A 17,543-nucleotide genomic window follows, 5' to 3' on the forward strand; every position below is an offset into this window, starting at 1 on the left:
GCTGCTAACGAAGTGCCTTTAATTAGCAGCCTAATAAAATGCTCTTAATTGGCAAGAGCCAATCAGGAAGAAGAGAGGTCTCCTCCCCTTAGTCATTGCTGATGGTGGCACAGCTACAGGTTTAAAGTGGGGAGGGATTCCTGGCCCAGCCTGGCAGTAGGAAACCACGGCTATAGGGTTGAGACTTCCCAGGGCAGGCCCTAGACCCCACCCTTCCTGGGGAAGAGATCTAACATAGTTTGAGGGTGAGGTCCACAAACTGTTAGGCTCAGCCTCTGCTCAGGAGCCCAGCTGGTGAGGAACATTAACTGCGCAGGTACCAGTGGCCCCACAGTGGCTCCTCTGACACCTCCCTCCCTTCCTTCTCTCTTGGGTGCTGCCTGCCCTTAGTTGTTAGGGAGGATTCTTCAGCGTAGTTTTGGGCAATGTGGGTCCCTTTTCTTGCTCCTCAGTTTCCTCATCTGCCAAGGGTTGGGTGGACCTGATGCTCTGACATTATTCCAGCTCTAGTAGGGAGGGTTCTGCACAGCGGCCCTGATGTTGACCACAGTCTGAGATTGCTCATGGCCAGTGGTCAGTCCAGACAACACAATGAGACTACAAGGCTGATGGAAGCCAGGGAGCCTTGGTCATGTGGAAGGGTTATTAATACAAAAAGCCCATAGATCTAAAAGAAGGATGGGTCAATTTTGACAAGGATCCTGTTTGTGACACTAGAGAGGGGAGGGGAACAGGGCCAACGGGGAGAGAGAGTCCTATTCTGCCACTGCCTGCAACCTTGTGCCTCTCTATGTTTGGCTGAAGGAGGGAAGGGGGGTTTAGGGGGGTTTCACTCAGGAACTGCAATATCATATCCCACATAGTCAAGGGTGCCTTCATTCTTACAGCTTGTTGGAGTCCCTCTGGAAATTGCTCCCAGATGTGAGCTTGCTTGCCTATAAACTGATCAAATGGGATGTAGGGGAAACTCAAGTCTTTTCACCACTGAGGGGCAGAGAAAAATTTAAATTCTGCATTCAGGTTGGGCTGTGGTTGGCTAAGGTGACCAATTCACAAATGAGACATGACTTTGGCTTTAATTTAACTCAACATGGAACAGTAGGCGTAAGCCAGAGACCCCACACTCATCCACAGCGTCCAGCCCTGCTTTCTCTCAATCTTGTTTTCTCATGTCAGATTATCTGCAAAGGTATTCTATCTCCGCACTCCCTCAGTCTGTATACTGAAAAGTGTATTGTCCTTTTGGATGTTGGGGCAAGGAGACAAGACGCTTAGAAAATTCACTTTAATCTTATATTTGTAATTTACTTTTTTTTCTGAACAGTTAAAAAAAACCAAGACACACTCTATTATCATGATCCTAGGTTGTGAACATATTGGTACACTGACTACACATCACCATAACATAATCACAAAAGTCAAAGCAGTCAGTACTTAAGAGTCTAGAGAACAAAGAGCTGAACCAGCTGAAAGCTCTCGGGGAAGCTCATGTGTTGCTAGGCCTGTCCCATCGTTGGAGTGCACTGGCCATCCCTCAGATTTGTCTGGGCTGGCCTGAGTGGTCACCGCTTTGAGAAAGCTGTTAAGTTTCCTTGGTGCCCAGAGGGCTAACATCCTAGTTGGCCTTTTCCTTCAGTGTCCAAGAAGGGGAAGGGTTAGGAGGGGAGGTAACACTTTAAAATACGACTTGCTGCACTGATCCTTAACAAAACACACACACAACCAATCAGGAGCTAAGAGCGCCAGCTGTGCTGGTTGGAAAGCACATATTTTAGATGTCATCTGCCTCCAGGACTTTTTAGATCACAGGTACTCAACTTCCAACAGAAGGGGCTTCTAAAGATCAATGCATTAAGTTCCACCTGAAACCAGGCAGCCATCATCATGCTCTTTTGATTTCTCTTCAGCTCCAAGGATTCTGACACCACAGATGAGCTAAAGGTAAAGAAGCGAAACTCAGTTTTATTCCCCTAAGAAATGGCTCTTTCCGACACTATGTTGACATTGTAGTTAAAGGAGGTCTGGTCTGTTGGTGACCAACTGCATGGAGGAAGACCAGGGAGGCTGCACCCTAAGCCTCGGGGCTGCACTAATCTGGGTTGGACTGCTCTGCTTCAGACTGGAGGGTGTTGCCATCTAAGGCAAAAGGGAGATGCTGAGAAGGTCAACAGTACAAAGGTATCTAGTCCAATTACGGGAAAGAAAAAAATTGCCCTGATTATTTCCAGTATTCTCCACCCCTCCCACCTTTGTTTCCCCACACAATCAAGTGCTAAGTAAGGAGTAGACCAACTACAGCTGTTCAGACCAATGGTACCAGGAGCCGGCAAGGGAAGAGTGCATTTTTTTTTCTCTGTAGCTTTAGACTGTACAGAAGAAAAATAAAAAAGGATTGTTCTTACTCAAGCAAAAAAACCAGAATGATGTAGGGGTCTCACAGTCTTTTCTAGTTCAGAAACAAGTTATGAGGGCCAGACTTTATTACTTGTCGATAGAGATCCAAAGAGTCCCTGTCTCTGAAGTTAGGAGACACCAGAAAGAATTTTGCCAAGTGACATGTACAAATGGCCTTCCATCCATGATTCACATCCTTTCAAATTGCATACCAAGTTAAAGGATGTTCTCAGCAGTGAAATACACACACGTGCAGCAAGGCATGCTGGCCTTGTCCAAGTAGCCCCAGTGTGCACCAAAAAGTCACGTGTCTGTACCTCCTCATCTGCCTTCGAAGGGGTTTCAGCCTGTCTTTAAGAAAGGTTTCCTTTAGGCCCTATGTTGGAAAGTAAATTTTGGTGAGAAGAGACTAATCTACAATGGGGACACCTTCAGCTCTGTTTTTACCACTCCTTGGAATGTGCTCAGACTTTGTCTCTCTTTTTGTTTTAAAAAGGTCAAACTTTACATTTATTCTAGCTCAGTTGGGGATTAGTGATAATCAATTCCCACTGAAATCATGCAGAGATGGTTAAGTGGGGTTTACCTTCTCTGGAAATGAACTTTCACTTACCTGATTATTTCTTCTACAATGAACTGGTAAATGACCCCCAGAGCTGAGAAATGTGAACCATTCAAGTTTTTCAGACCACTTAACTTCATTCCCATTTCCATCAGCAGCAGAGAGGACAACTTGGAGAATATCCTCAACTGGGCTAATGGCTCCACATCTGCAGGGTTCGCCCCGATCTCCTTTGTGATGTACTGGACGTGTTTCAAAACAGTCTTAGAAACAATATTCCTTCAACTGAACCTAGATTGGAGAGCAAAACCCTGGGCACCAATAAACATTCAACAGCTTCCACTTTGTAATAGCAGCATATGACAGAAGGGCTGGTAAAATTATGGCTATTGGGCAATATTTTGAGACAGCTCGAAACCCATGCCTTTTAAATGTCTGACCTGTGTGTTTTTCAGGGCTGACAGCCCTCTACCTTCATCTATAGCAAAATCCTCACCCAATCAAAAAGCCATTAATAGTCAACACAATAGATGACAAACCCTGACAGTGGCCAAGTAGAAAACATTTCTCTGTAGCATTTGGGTAGCTGGGAAGGGAATTACATTGAGAAAATATTTCTTAGGCTATGATGTATCATTATACTGGGAAGTATTTTCTGAATATAACCTTGAACTAAAAGCTTAGAAATACTCATAAAGCAGGAAAGGTAGAATGCATATGCATAAACTGACTCAATATGTAGTAACAACATTCAGTGTGGGTACACCTTGGGAAGAGGATACCTTCTTGCCTGGGGAGACCAGCTGGGTGCACATTAATAGTATTCTGTGTGCTCCCAGGTTGGTGTGACACAGGTACCCTTGCACCTGAAGCCCACTAGCTTGGCAGCTCACATAGCTGCCTTCCGAGTGACTGGGTTTGCCTGACTCTTGCCGAGGTCCAGCTGTTTATGCTGTTCACCAATCACCACAGACATTTTATTGGCTGGGGAGAGTGAAGAGCAAAATAAGGTCAGGAGGAGGAAGAAAAGGCAGTTTTTGCCCCATTAATAAACCCTGTGTGCCAGACTTCACCCTGATCCTCTCTCTTAGGCAGCTTTGCCCTTCTGCAAATACTGGGTGTGGGAGAAGCAGAAGGAAGGTTCTGCAATACAAGGTTGATATGGTGAGATCAATTTTTGAGAGATTATATTTAACTGGCCAAAACAAAACAACAAAAAAAAACAAAAACAGTGTTTTCTCCTGACCATCTCTCTTAAGCTACCTTGATCACGGTCTTGGCAAAGATACAGGCACCTGGGTATTCACAGGCCCTGATGAGGAAATTGGAGATGGAAACCATTACGCAGAATGCACCAAGCGATTGGCTCTGGCCATTTCAAATCTTTCTGTAGGCTGAGCCTTACCAGTGATTTAAGATGAAATACAATGCTTTTTATTACACACCTAATTGTTAATGAGAGGAAATGCAATCAGCAACTCCTTTCCACACTCTACATGGAATCAAGGAGACTGCTGAGTCCAGAAAAGATGCAGCCATTGATGGAGCCCAGGAAACTTCTCCCCACCCCCTCCGCCTGCCCCCACCGCCAATCCTCCTCTTGGGTGTGGGGAAGAAAGAGAGAGGAGTTGCAAATATGATGACAGTATCATGTCTGAGAATCCACTGTTGCCACAGGGTTACGTGCAGCAAAGGCCTGGGGCTGAAATCTTCACTGAACAGCATTTAACTCTTCCAAGTGTTGCATTTTCTGGCTGATCTGGCTCATGCTAGAGGAGGACACTCTCTTCATACACTTTCTTCTCAGGTGAAGCAGACAGAGAAAAAAGATTGAAGGGTCGTAGGGGAGTAGATGGGAAGAGGAACACAAACAGAGAAGGCAGGCAGGAGGCCCAAATCTTCCAGTGTATACATTCTTGTGTTTTCTTTTTCTTGCCCCAGAGGCTATACAGAGGGAGCTCTGTCTCCTCCTAAGCATATTGGGGCTGGACTGCTCTGGCCAGGTGCTTGGCATTCCAGCAGTTAACAGGGAGACACTGGGCACTGTCTGGCTTGAAGCTGCATCCCCCATCCCCTAGAAGTGGGTCTCTCCCAGCAGGCTATACAGGGAAACTAGTTCTTCTGCTTAATGGCAAAGCAAGAGAGATTCTGGCAAAACACTAAATACATTTATAAGTCATCTTTGTCTGGAACCAATGGGAAAAAACTAGGTGCAGAGGTGAAAGGAGGAGAGGAGGGGAGGTTTAAAAGTTCCAATCATTCACAAAAGATAGAAGACATCTTCTGATAGCAGCACTGAAGCAGTCAGCTGTGCTGAGTAGACCGTCCTGGGTCGACTGCAGACCAACTGTGTCCCAACAGGAGTCTCAAAGCCCTGCTCCTCGGCTAGTCCGGGGAAACTGGGCAGTAGTTTGATTGTTACTGTTGTTGCTCATCCTGGTATTGGCAGATACGTTAAATACCGCAACTTTAATGGGTCCTGTGTGAAAACAGAGCAAATAGTCATTAGCCCCTTTTTCGATATTTCTTACTTGCTTGAAGAGAAAAGAGCATTCACTTAGCTGCCAATGGGGAAAAGGCTTAGGGATCCTTCCTAATGCCTGCTCTCTGCCTATGCCATGCAGGAGCTTCTGTCAAAGGTGACCTGGCCTGATGCGGAAGTTATACTAAAGGCAGGGCTTGCCGACATGCTCAGGGCTGTGGTGTTGAAGCAGAGTGACTCTGATGTCTTGAGGCTGAGATGGTTGGCACAGCTTTCACCTGCCCTGTAGAATGGCAGGGCAGGGATGGGGGATGGTCTGTGGGCCCTGCCTTTTGAGTGGCCGTGAGCATGGCGGTGCTACTAACAGAAGTGGGGAATCAAGGAAAGCTGGCCTGGCTGTGTGGCTGCAGAGTATCAGCAGTGTAAAGGAGGGGACAGTGTAGTTGAGGATGTGAGCACTAGAAGTGCTCTTGCTATCTTCAAGGACAGCTGTGTAGATGGCAGCTGGAAATGTGGCCTGGAGATTAAGGCAGAGGCTTGGACTGGAGACAGAAATTTGAGTCTTCTACAATGAGATGAGATCTGAAGCCTTGGGAATAGAGAAGGCAGCCTAAGAAGGAACTTAGATAAGGAAGAAAAGCCAGAGGCAGGCCGGGCACGGTGGCTCACACCTGTAATCCCAGTAACTTTGGGAGGCCAAGGGAGGTGGATCACTTGAGCTCAGGAGTTCGAGACCAGCCTGGGCAACATGGTGAAACCCTGTCTCTCCAAAAAAAAAAAAAAAAAATACAAACAATTAGCTGGGCATGGTGTTTTGTGCCTGCGGTACTGAGGAGGCTGAGGCAGGAGAATCACTTGAGCCTGGGAGGTGGAGGTTGCAGTGAGCTGACATTGTGCCACTGCACTCCAGCTTGGGTGACAGGAATGAAACCCTGTCTCAAGAAATAAAATAAAATAAAATAAAATAAAATAAAATAAAATAAAATTAATAAGAAAAGCCAGAAACAGACTCTTAGGAGTGAGGGGGAAAGAGGCACAAATAAACAGAGAGTCAGGAAGAATATTAAAGATGGCAAAGTAACACAGAAGTCTAAGGAAGAGAAAATTTTGGGCAAAAGGAGGGGGTAGGTATATGGAGATAGCAATATTAATACTCATGACCAGTTTTTCCTGAGGGCATATTATGTATTCGGCACTGTGCTAAGCACTAGGAATTTTCCATACAGTATCTCCATGCAGCCTTCACAGGGCTCCATGAGGTGAGTGCTGCCCCTCATGTTACTCATCAAGAAATTCAGGCTCTGGGAAGTTACTTGTCTAAGGGCACACAGCCTGTGCGACTTGGCTGAGGAACGACGAACCGTGTCCTCTGTGAGAGAAAGAGACGCTGAGGCAAGCCCAGTTGGGTGTGAATCACTGCCCTCAGCGGAACACTGCAAAGAGAGATGCAGAAACGTGTAGCGAACATGTACTTCTGCCATGAGAACTGAGGCACACATGACAAATCCTAACGACAGCAACGCTCCTCAGCAGCTAGGGCAGCCATCTCAAACTGGCAACAACCTAGTGTATTCGAACTGGTTAGAACAGCAGGTATGATCTGAATATACCACAATATGTATGGACCACCTGGGTATTTTAGGATCTTCCCCTGCCTGAGAGAGAGGTTGGACACTTGAGTGGGAGGACATGTGGAGTTCTCACCAACGTCAGAGGTCAAAAGACAGGTCCTCTTTTTGGAGGGTTGAGGAATGGGGATAGGGATATAAAAGCTACTTTTTATATTCCTTTTAAAATCTGCCCTTTTATTTATATGTCAGTGTGAACTTTCACCAAGAGATGTTTCCATTCACACATTAGACATCAGAGTGTTTACTTGGCTTGAAAGGTCTCTATTGTAGGTATTGTTTGATCTGGAAACTTAAACATCACAGGCCTTTGGGTCATTACAGTACTTAGTTTTCAAACTGATTCGAATCTCATTTTATTTTCATAACAGTACTACTGGATAACTAGGGCAGGAATGACTAGGCTTACCACACAAGTAGGACCCTAGAATCATCTAGAACTGAGGCTGGCTACCTTGGTGAAAGGCACTGTCCACACTGTGGCAGCTTCAGCCCTGTCTCACATTGTCTGCTTCCTCAGCTTTACAGGAGTTGGTGACCCAAATGGCAGGAGAAAGCTCCATGAACTCGCAACACCTTACAGCTAATATCCCGTCTCCTACCCACAGTGTTATGTACATAATAGATTTTGATACCTGGGCAAGTATGAGGTCAGTGTATGGTTATTTATCTGGAGATGTAGGTGTATGTTCGAGAAGGGGAACGGGGGGGTTCAGCCTGGGCAGCTGGATCATTTAGGAAGTCCCAGATGAGGATTGTGTCATCATGTGAACTACTGACAATCTGGAATTCATCAAACTGGAGTCGAAAAACTCTTCCGGAATGCTCCTAAAGAAGTAGAAACAAAAAGGGTAGGAACTTGAACTACTCAAAATCAATAGGACACAAATTCAGCAACATGTCAAAAGGAATCTATGGAAAGGCTATGGTTTGCTGTTAATTTTCCACCATTAAGTTGTTTTTTAAAATGAAGAGGCCGGGCGCAGTGGCTCACACCTGTAATCCCAGCACTTTGGGAGCCTGAGGCGGGCGGATCACGAGGTCAGGAGATTGAGACCATCCTGGCTAACACGGTGAAACCCCATCTCTACTAAAAATACAGAAAATTAGCTGGGCTGGTGGCATGTCCCTATAGTCCCAGCTACTTGGGAGGCTGCGGCAGGAGAACTGCTTGAACCTGGGAGGCGGAGGTTGCAGTGAGCCGAGATCACGCCACTGCACTCCAGCCTGGGCAACAGAGTGAGACTCTGTCTAAAAAACTAAATAAATAAATAAATAAATAATTTAAAAAATAGAGAAAATTTACTTTGGCTAAAGGCAGCATGGAAAAGTCAAATACTAGGCAGCTGTAAACAAAGTAATACTCTTTGGCCAAGACATGCTAAATAGCATGCTATTAATAGTTTCTCATGGCCAACCCTTTTTGGCTTGTATGAGAGCATTCCTTACTACCTCCCTGGTTTTCATCTTCTAAGTTCCTTCTACAATCAGAGGTCAAAGATTGGTGAGCAATAAGAAGCAGTATGCTGATAAATGTTTATCAACCAAACTTTGCTACTTTGTAAAACCATCGGTAGATTTCCACGGCATTAAAAACTCCTACCATGGCCAATTATAAGCTAGTCATAGTCAACCAGCTTGCAAAATTCATGAATATCTAATAGTTGGCTCTCATAAGTGAGTATGAGCCTGTTCTAGCACACCACTGACAGTTACCACCCTGATGAAGATGTAGAATGTTCCCAGCATACTGGAAAACAATCTCACACCCCTTACTAAACAACATTACCTCCGCTTCAATTTTATCATCATCATCTTTATCACCATCATCATTTTTTTTTTTTTTTTTTTTTTTGAGACAGAGTCTCGCTCTGTCGCCCATGCTGGAGTGCAGTGGTGCCATCTCGGCTCACCGCAAGCTCTGCCTCCTGGGTTCATGCCATTCTCCTGCCTCAGCCTCCCGAGTAGCTGGGACTACAGGCGCCCGGCACCACACTCGGCTAGTTTTTTGTATTTTTAGTAGAGACGGGGTTTCATCGTGTTAGCCAGGATGGTCTGGATCTCCTGACCTTGTGATCCACCCGCCTCTGCCTCCCAAAGTGCTGGGATTACAGGCGTCATCATCATCTTTTTTTTTAGAGACAGGGTCTCGCTTTGTCGCCTAGCCTAGAATGTGGTAATGTGATCATAGCTCACTGTAACCTCAAACTCCTGGGCTCAAGTGATTTTCCTGCTTAAGCCTCCCAAGTAGTGAGGACTATAGGCGCATGCCACCACACCTGGCTTTTTTTTTTTTTGTAGAGATCAGGTCTTTTTGTTGCCCAGGCTGGTCTTGAACTCATGGACTCAAGCAGTCCTTCTGCCTTGGCCTCCCAAAGCTCTGAGATTATAGGTGTGGGCCACTGTGCCTGGCCCAATGTTGTTATTCCTTTGTTTAGTCTCTTATTGAATTTCATATAAATATAATCATATAGTATGTATTCTTTTGTGCCTGGCTTTTTTTTTTTTTTGAGACAGAGTCTCGCTCTGTCGCCCAGGCTGGACTGCAGTGGTGCAATCTTGGCTCACTGCAACCTCCACCTCCTGGGTTCAAGCGATTCTCCTGCCTCAGCCTCCTGAGTACCTGGGATTACAGGTACGTGCCACCACACCCAGCTAATTTTTTTTTATTTAGTAGAGACAGGGTTTCACCATGTTGGCCAGGATGGTCTCAATCTCCTGACCTCGTGATCTGTCCACCTCGGCCTCCCAAAGTGTTGGAATTACAGGCCTTAGCTACTGTGCCCGGCCATGCCTGGTTTTTTTTTTTTTTGGAGATGGAGTCTTGCTCTGTCTCTCAGGCTGGAGTGCAGTGGTGCGATCTCGGCTCACTGCAACTTCTGCCTCCCGGGTTCAAGCGATTCTCCTGCCTCAGCCTCCCAAGCAGCTGGGACTACAGGCACCCCCTGCCATGCTTGGCTAATTTTTTGTATTTCAGTAAAGACGGGATTCCACCATGTTGCCCAGGCTGGTCTCCAACTGCTGAGCTCAGGCAATCCACCGGCCTCAGCCTTCCAAAGTGCTGGGATTACAGGCATGAGCCACCAAGCCCAGCTCATACCTGGCTTCTTTTAGTCAACATTATAAGATTCTTCTATGTTGCTGCATGTAAAACAGTAGTTCATTCTTTTTTATTACTGGTTGATATTCCACTGTATGAATATACTACAATCCATCTATTATCTTGTTGGCGGACATAGGGGCTGATTATAGTTTATGGCTATTATAAAACAAAGCTGCTAGGAACATTTACGTACGTGTCTTTTGCTGAATATATGCACCCATTTCAACTAGGAGTATACTTGCTGGGCCATGGGGTAGGTGTATGTTTGGCCTTAGAAGATACTATGAAACAATTTTTTAAAAGTCATGCCAATTTATACTCACACCAACAGTTTATCAGAGTTTGTTACTCCACATCTTCACCAAAAATTGATATTGCCAATCTTTTACATTTATTTAGGTAGGTTTGTAGTAGTATTTTATTATAATTTTAATTTGCATTTTTCTTTATGAAGTTGAGGAAAAACCTCTCTATCCCTTGTTTGCTGAGAGTTTTTATCATGAATGGGTGTTGGATTTTGTCAAATGCTTTTACTGCATCCATTGATATAAGCACGTGATTTGTCTTCTATAGCCCCCGATGTGGTAGATTACACTGACTGATTTCTGAATGCTGAACCAGCCTTGCATACCTGGCATAAATCTCACTTGGTCACAGTGTATAATTCTTTTCATACATTGTGGGATTTAATTTGCTAATATTTTGTCGAGGATTTTTTTTAAATTTCAGAGTTACTATATTTTACTGGCACATTATTACATTTTAAAATATTTTAGAAATCATGAAATTGCTAAACATAAGGGCAATAATAAGACCATACATGGCTGGGTGCAGTGGCTCATGCCTATAATCCCAGATCTTTGGGAGGTTGAGGCAGGCGGATCATGAGGTCCAGAGTTCGAGACCAGCCTGGCCAACAAGGAGAAACCCAGTCTCTACTAAAAATACAAAAATCAGCTGAGCATGGTGGCAGGCACCTGTAATCCCAGCTACTCGGGAGGCTGTGGCAGGAGAACAGCTTGCACCCAGGAGGCGGAGGTTGCAGTAAGCCAAGATTGCGCCATTGTACTACTCCAGCCTGGGTAACAAGAGTGAGACTCTGTCTCAAAAAAAAAAAAAAAAAAAAGAAAAGAAAAAGAAAAACCATATATTTACTTATTTATTTTGAGACAGAGTTTCGTTCTTGTCACCCAGGCTAGAAATGGTGCGATCTTGGCTCACTGCAATCTCCGCCTCCTGGGTTAAAGCATGAATCATATAGTTTAAAATACAGATGCTCCTCAGATTACAATGGGTTACATCCTGATGAAGCTGTTGTAAATGAAATTATCCTAAGCTGAAAATGCATTTGACCTGCCTAACCTATTGAACTTCATAGCTTAGCCATTATTAGTCTTTATTTTTCTTTTCCTATATTGTGTTTGTCTGGTTTTGGTTTTAGGGTAATGCTTCATAGGATGAGTTAGCAAGTTATTCATTCTATTTTTATCTTATAGAAGAGATGATAGAAAATTGATATAACTTCTTCAAATGTTTGGTAGAATTCACCAGTGAATCTACTTGGGCTTAGTTTCTCTGTTTGGAAAGGTAATTATTAAGTATTGATTCTGTGAAGATCTGGGATGTCTTTCATTTCTGATATTAGTAAATTATGTCTTCTTTGTTTTTCATAGTCTGGCTAGAGGCTCATCCATTTTATTGATCCTTTCAAAGAACTAGCTTTTGGTCTTGATGTAATCCATTGATTTCCTGTTTTCAATTTCATTGATTTCTGGTCTAGTTTTTATTATTTCTTTTCTTCTACTTACTTTGAATTTAATTTGCTCTTCTCCTAGTTGGCTCTAGTAGAAGCTTAGACTATTGATTTTAGATCTTTTCTAAGATATGCATTCAGTGCTATAAATTTCCCTCTAAGCACTGCTTTCACTGCATCCCACAAATTTTGATAGCTGTGTTTTCATTTTTATTTACTTCAAAATACTTTTCAAAGCATCACGTTCCCCATAAATATATAAACCTACTATGTACCCACTAAAATGAAAAGTAAAAATTAAAAAAAATACATTTCAATTTATCTTGCAATTTCTTCTTGACCTACATGTTATTTAGAAGTGTGTTGCTTAATCTCCACATATTTTGGGATTTTCCAGCTATCTCTCCATTACTGAATACCACTGTAATCTTAGAGCATATGCCGTATGATTTCTACTCTTGTAAATTTTTTAAGGTACACTTTATGGCCCTGACTGTGGACTGCCACGGTGTAATTTCCTTGGGAGCTTGAGAAGAATGCGTATTCTGCTGCTGTTGGATGAAGCATTCTATAGATGTCAATTATATCCACTTGACTGATGGTACTGCTAAATTCAACTATGTTCTTACTGAATTGGCTGCCTGCCAGATCTGTCCATTACTGATAGAGGGTGCTGAAGTCTCCGACTATAATAGTGGATGCATCTATTTTTTCCTTGCAGTTCTATGGTTTTTTGCCTCATATGTTTTGATGCTCGGTTGTTAGGTGTGTACACGTTAAGGATTGTTAGGTCTTCTTGGAGAACTGGTCCCTTTACCCTTATACAACACTTCTCTTTATCTCTGATAATATTCCTTGCTCTGAGGTTTGCTCTCTCTCTAATTAATACAGTTACCCCAACTTTCTTCTGACTAGTGTTAGAATAGTCCATCAGGGCTAGGGGTGCCATAACAAAGTATGGCATACACTAGGGGGCTCAAAAAATAGAAATTAATTTCCCTACAGTCTGGAGACTAGAATTCCAAGATCAAAGTGTTGGCAGTGTTGGTTTCATTCTGATGCTTCTTCCTTTGACTTGTAGATGGTCATCTTCTCCCTTTATCTTCACATGGTCTCTGTGTGTCCCAATCTCCTCTTGTTATAAGGACACCAGTCATATTGGATTAGGGCCTACTCCAGTGACTTCATTTAACCTTATTTACCTCTTGAAAGCTCCTATAACTCCAAATACAGTCACATTCTGAGGTACTGGTGGTTAAGACATCATATAAATTTTAGGGGAACACAATTCAGCCTATAACATGTGTTATATCTTTCACTAACCATTTACTTTTAAGGTGTATGTGTCTTTAAAGCAGCTTTCTTGTAGACAACATATAGTTTAGCCTTCTTCTTCAAATTGCTCTGACAATTTCTATTTTTTTAATGTGAAGTAGGAAAAATACAAACAAAACCACACCAAGACACATCATAAGCAAATTGCTGAAAACTAATGATAAAGAGAAAATCTTAAAAGCAGCCAGAGGAAAAAGATACAGAATGGAGATGAGTGACTTCCAACTTCTAGTCAGAAACCAAGCCAGAAGAAAATGGAATGACATCATTAAAGTGCTGAAAGACACTGTCAATCTAGCTTTTTTTTTTTTTGAGACAGGGTCTCATTCTCACCCAAGATGCAGTGCAGTGGCACGTTTGTGGCTTACCGCAGCCTCAATCTCCCGGACTCATATGATCCTCACACCTCAGCCTCCCAAAAGTTGTTGGGAGTACAGGCACGTGCCACCATGCCCAGCTAATCTTTGTATTTTTGAACAGAAGGGATTGCCATGTTTCCAGGCTTGTCTTGAACTCCTGAGCTCAAGCAATCCACCCGCCTCAGACTCCCAAAGTGCTGGGATTACAGGTGTGAGACACCATTTCTGGCCTATATAGAATTATTTAGCCAGCAAAAATATCTTTCAAAAATGAAGGCAAAATGAAAACTTTTTCAGAGCCAGGTGCAGTGGCTTGCAACTGTAATAATCTCAGCTACTCAGGAGGTTGTGAGGCAAGAGGATTATGTGAGGCCAGGAGTTCAAGACCAGTCTGGGCAACACAATGAGACCCTATCTCTAAAAAAATAAAGAAAATTAGCCAGATATGGTGGCACAAGCCTGTAGTCAGCTATGTGAGAGGCTGTCAGGAGGATTGCTTGAGATTAGGAGTCCAAGGCTGCAGTGGGCTATGATCATGCCACTGCATTCCAGCCTGGGCTATAGAATGAGACCTCATCCCTTAAAAACAAAAAAACAAAAAAACAAAAACAAACAAAAAAACTTTCCCAAGTAAACAACAAGTGAAAGTATTTGTCACCAGTGTACCTGCATATATGAAATGTTAAAGTAAGTTCTTTAAGCAGAAGGAAAATGATATCAGATGGAAATAGAATTTATACAAAGGAATGGGAGGTAATAGAAAAGGTAAATGTGTGGGTAAAAATAAACTCTCTTTTTTCCATTAAAAAATTTCTTTAAAAGACCAGCCGCGGTGGCTCATGCCTGTAATCCCAGCACTTTGGGAGCCTGAGGCGGGCGGATCATGAGGTCAGGAAATCGAGACCATCGTGGCTAACATGGTGAAATCCCGTCTCTATTAAAACTACAAAACATTAGCTGGGTGTGGTGGCGGGCGCCTGTAGTCCCAGCTATTCAGGAGGCTGAGGCAGGAGAATTGCTTGAACCCAGGAGGCGGAGGTTGCAGTGAGCCAAGATCACGCCAGTGCACTCCAGCCTGGGTGAGAGAGCAAGACTCCATCTCAAACAGAAACAAAAACAACAACAACAAAAAACATCTTAAAAGATGGTTGATAGTTTTAAGCAAAGCAAAAATAACAAGTGCTGTGGGGATTATAACATATTAAGAAGTAAAATCTATAGCAACAATAGCATAAAGGATGGGGGTGAAAAATGAACATATAGTGATTTAAGTTTCCTACATTATACATGAAGTGGTACAATATCATCTGATAGTAGACTGCAATAAATTAGAGATAACTACTGTAAACCCTAGGTCCCTCCTCACCAAATTAGTGAGATATAACGAAGAACCCATAATAGGAGCTAAACTGAGATTAAAAAAAAAAAAAAAAGAGCATGAAAACAGGAGGTAATAAACAAAAGGAGACCGGTGGAGCCAAGATGGCCGAATAGGAACAGCTCCGGTCTACAGCTCCCAGCCTGAGCGACACAGAAGACGGGTGATTTCTGCATTTCCGTTTGAGGTACCAGGTTCATCTCACTAGGGAGTGCCAAACAGTGGGTGCAGGACAGTCGGTGCAGCGCACTGTGCGCGAGCCGAAGCAGGGCAAGGCATTGCCTCACTCGGGAAGCGCAAGGGGTCAGGGAGTTCCCTTCCCTAGACAAAGAAAGGGGTAACAGACGGCACCTGGAAAATCAGGTCAGTCCCACCCTAATACTGTGTTTTTCCAACGGGCCTGGAAAACGGCACACCAGGAGATTGTGTCCCGCACCTGGCTCAGAGGGTCCTATGCCCACAGAGTCTCGCTGATTGCTAGCACAGCAGTCTGAGATCAAACTGCAAGGCGGCAGCGAGGCTGGGGGAGGGGTGCCCGCCATTGCCCAGGCTTGCTTAGGTAAACAAAGCAGCCAGGAAGCTCCAACTGGGTGGAGCCCACCACAGCTCAAGGAGGCCTGCCTGCCTCTGTAGGCTCCACCTCTGGGGGCAGGGCACAGACAAACAAAAATTCAGCAGGAACCTCTGCAGACTTAAATGTCCCTGTCTGACTGACAGCTTTGAAGAGAATAGTGGTTCTCCCAGCACGCAGCTGGAGATCTGAGAACGGGCAGACTGCCTCCTAAAGTGGGTCCCTAACCCCTGAGCAGCCTAACTGGGAGGCACCCCCCAGTAGGGACAGACTGACACCTCACTCGGCCGGGTACTCCTCTGAGACAAAACTTCCAGAGGAACTATCAGACAGCTGAATTTGTGGTCTCACGAAAATCCGCTGTTCTGCAGCCACCGCTGCTGACACCCAGCCAGACAGGGTCTGGAGTGGACCTCTAGCAAACTCCAACAGACCTGCAGCTGAGGGTCCTGTCTGGGAGAAGGAAAACTAACAAACAGAAAGGACATCCACACCAAAAACTCATCTGTACATCACTATCATCAAAGACCAAAAGTAGATAAAACCACAAAGATGGGGAAAAAACAGAGCAGAAAAACTGGAAACTCTAAAAATCAGAGCACCTCTCCTCCTCCAAAGGAACGCAGTTCCTCACCAGCAACGGAACAAAGCTGGACGGAGAATGACTTTGACGAGTTGAGAGAAGAAGGCTTCAGACGATCAAACTACTCCGAGCTACGGGAGGAAATTCAAAACAATAGCAAAGAAGTTAAAAACTTTGAAAAAAAATTAGATGAATGGATAACTAGAATAACCAATGGAGAGAAGGGCTTAAAGGAGCTGATGGAGCTGAAAGCCAAGTATCGAGAACTACACGAAGATTGCAGAAGCCTCGGTAGCCGATGCGATCAACTGGAAGAAAGGGTATCAGTGATGGAAGATGAAATGAATGAAATGAAGCGAGAAGGGAAGTTTAGAGAAAAAAGAATAAAAAGAAATGAACAAAGCCTCCAAGAAATTTGGGACTATGTGAAAAGACCAAACCTACGTCTGATTGGTGTACCTGAAAATGACGGGGAGAATGGAACCAAGTTGGAAAACACTCTGCAAGATATTATCCAGGAGAACTTCCCCAATCTAGCAAGGCAGGCCAACATTCAGATTCAGGAAATACAGAGAACGCCACAAAGATACTCCTCGAGAAGAGCAACTCCAAGACACATAATTGTCAGATTCACCAAAGTTGAAATCAAGGAAAAAATGTTAAGGGCAGCCAGAGAGAAAGGTCGGGTTACCCACAAAGGGAAGCCCATCAGACTAACAGCTGATCTCTCGGCAGAAACTCTATAAGCCAGAAGAGAGTGGGGGCCGATATTCAACATTCTTAAAGAATTTTCAACCCAGAATTTCATATCCAGCCAAACTAAGCTTCATAAGTGAAGGAGAAATAAAATACTTTACAGACAAGCAAATGCTGAGTGATTTTGTCACCACCAGGCCTGCCCTAAAAGAGCTCCTGAAGGAAGCACTAAACATGGAAAGGAACAACCGGTACCAGCCACTGCAAAAACATGCCAAATTGTAAAGACCATTGAGGCTAGGAAGAAACTGCATCAACTAATGAGCAAAATAACCAACTAACATCATAATGACAGGATCAAATTCACACATAACAATATTAACTTTAAATGTAAATGGGCTAAATGCTCCAATTAAAAGACACAGACTGGCAAACTGGATAAGGAGTCAAGACCCATCAGTGTGCTGTATTCAGGAAACCCATCTCATGTGCAGAGACACACACAGACTCAAAATAAAGGGATGGAGGAAGATCTATCAAGCAACTGGAAAACAAAAAAAGGCAGGGGTTGCAATCCTAGTCTCTGATAAAATAGACTTTAAACCAACAAAGATCAAAAGAGACAAAGAAGGCCATTACATAATGGTAAGGGGATCAATTCAACAAGAAGAGCTAACTATCCTAAATATATATGCACCC

The 17,543-nt window shown here is 43.8% G+C and overlaps 1 protein-coding gene across 4 annotated transcripts in view; it reads right to left on the minus strand.

Moving 5' to 3' along the window:
• Positions 1 to 1,271: 1,271 nt before the first annotated feature.
• The window catches only part of BTRC (beta-transducin repeat containing E3 ubiquitin protein ligase), a 208,873-nt gene continuing 192,601 nt past the window's right edge, over positions 1,272 to 17,543 (minus strand). For 2 of the 4 annotated variants that reach the window (XM_030808198.1, XM_030808200.1), the window contains 2 exons: positions 7,702 to 7,894; positions 1,272 to 5,435 (listed from right to left, as the gene is read on the minus strand). In XM_030808198.1, the coding sequence (XP_030664058.1) occupies positions 7,733 to 7,894 (162 nt within the window). In that variant the 3' untranslated portion in view covers positions 1,272 to 5,435; positions 7,702 to 7,732. The remainder of the gene's footprint in view (positions 5,436 to 7,701; positions 7,895 to 17,543) is intronic. The other 2 variants (XM_003255366.3, XM_003255367.3) reach the window with 1 other exon arrangement.

The sequence above is a fragment of the Nomascus leucogenys genome, chromosome 3 (assembly GCF_006542625.1).
Source record: "Nomascus leucogenys isolate Asia chromosome 3, Asia_NLE_v1, whole genome shotgun sequence".
Lineage (NCBI taxonomy): Eukaryota > Metazoa > Chordata > Mammalia > Primates > Hylobatidae > Nomascus > Nomascus leucogenys.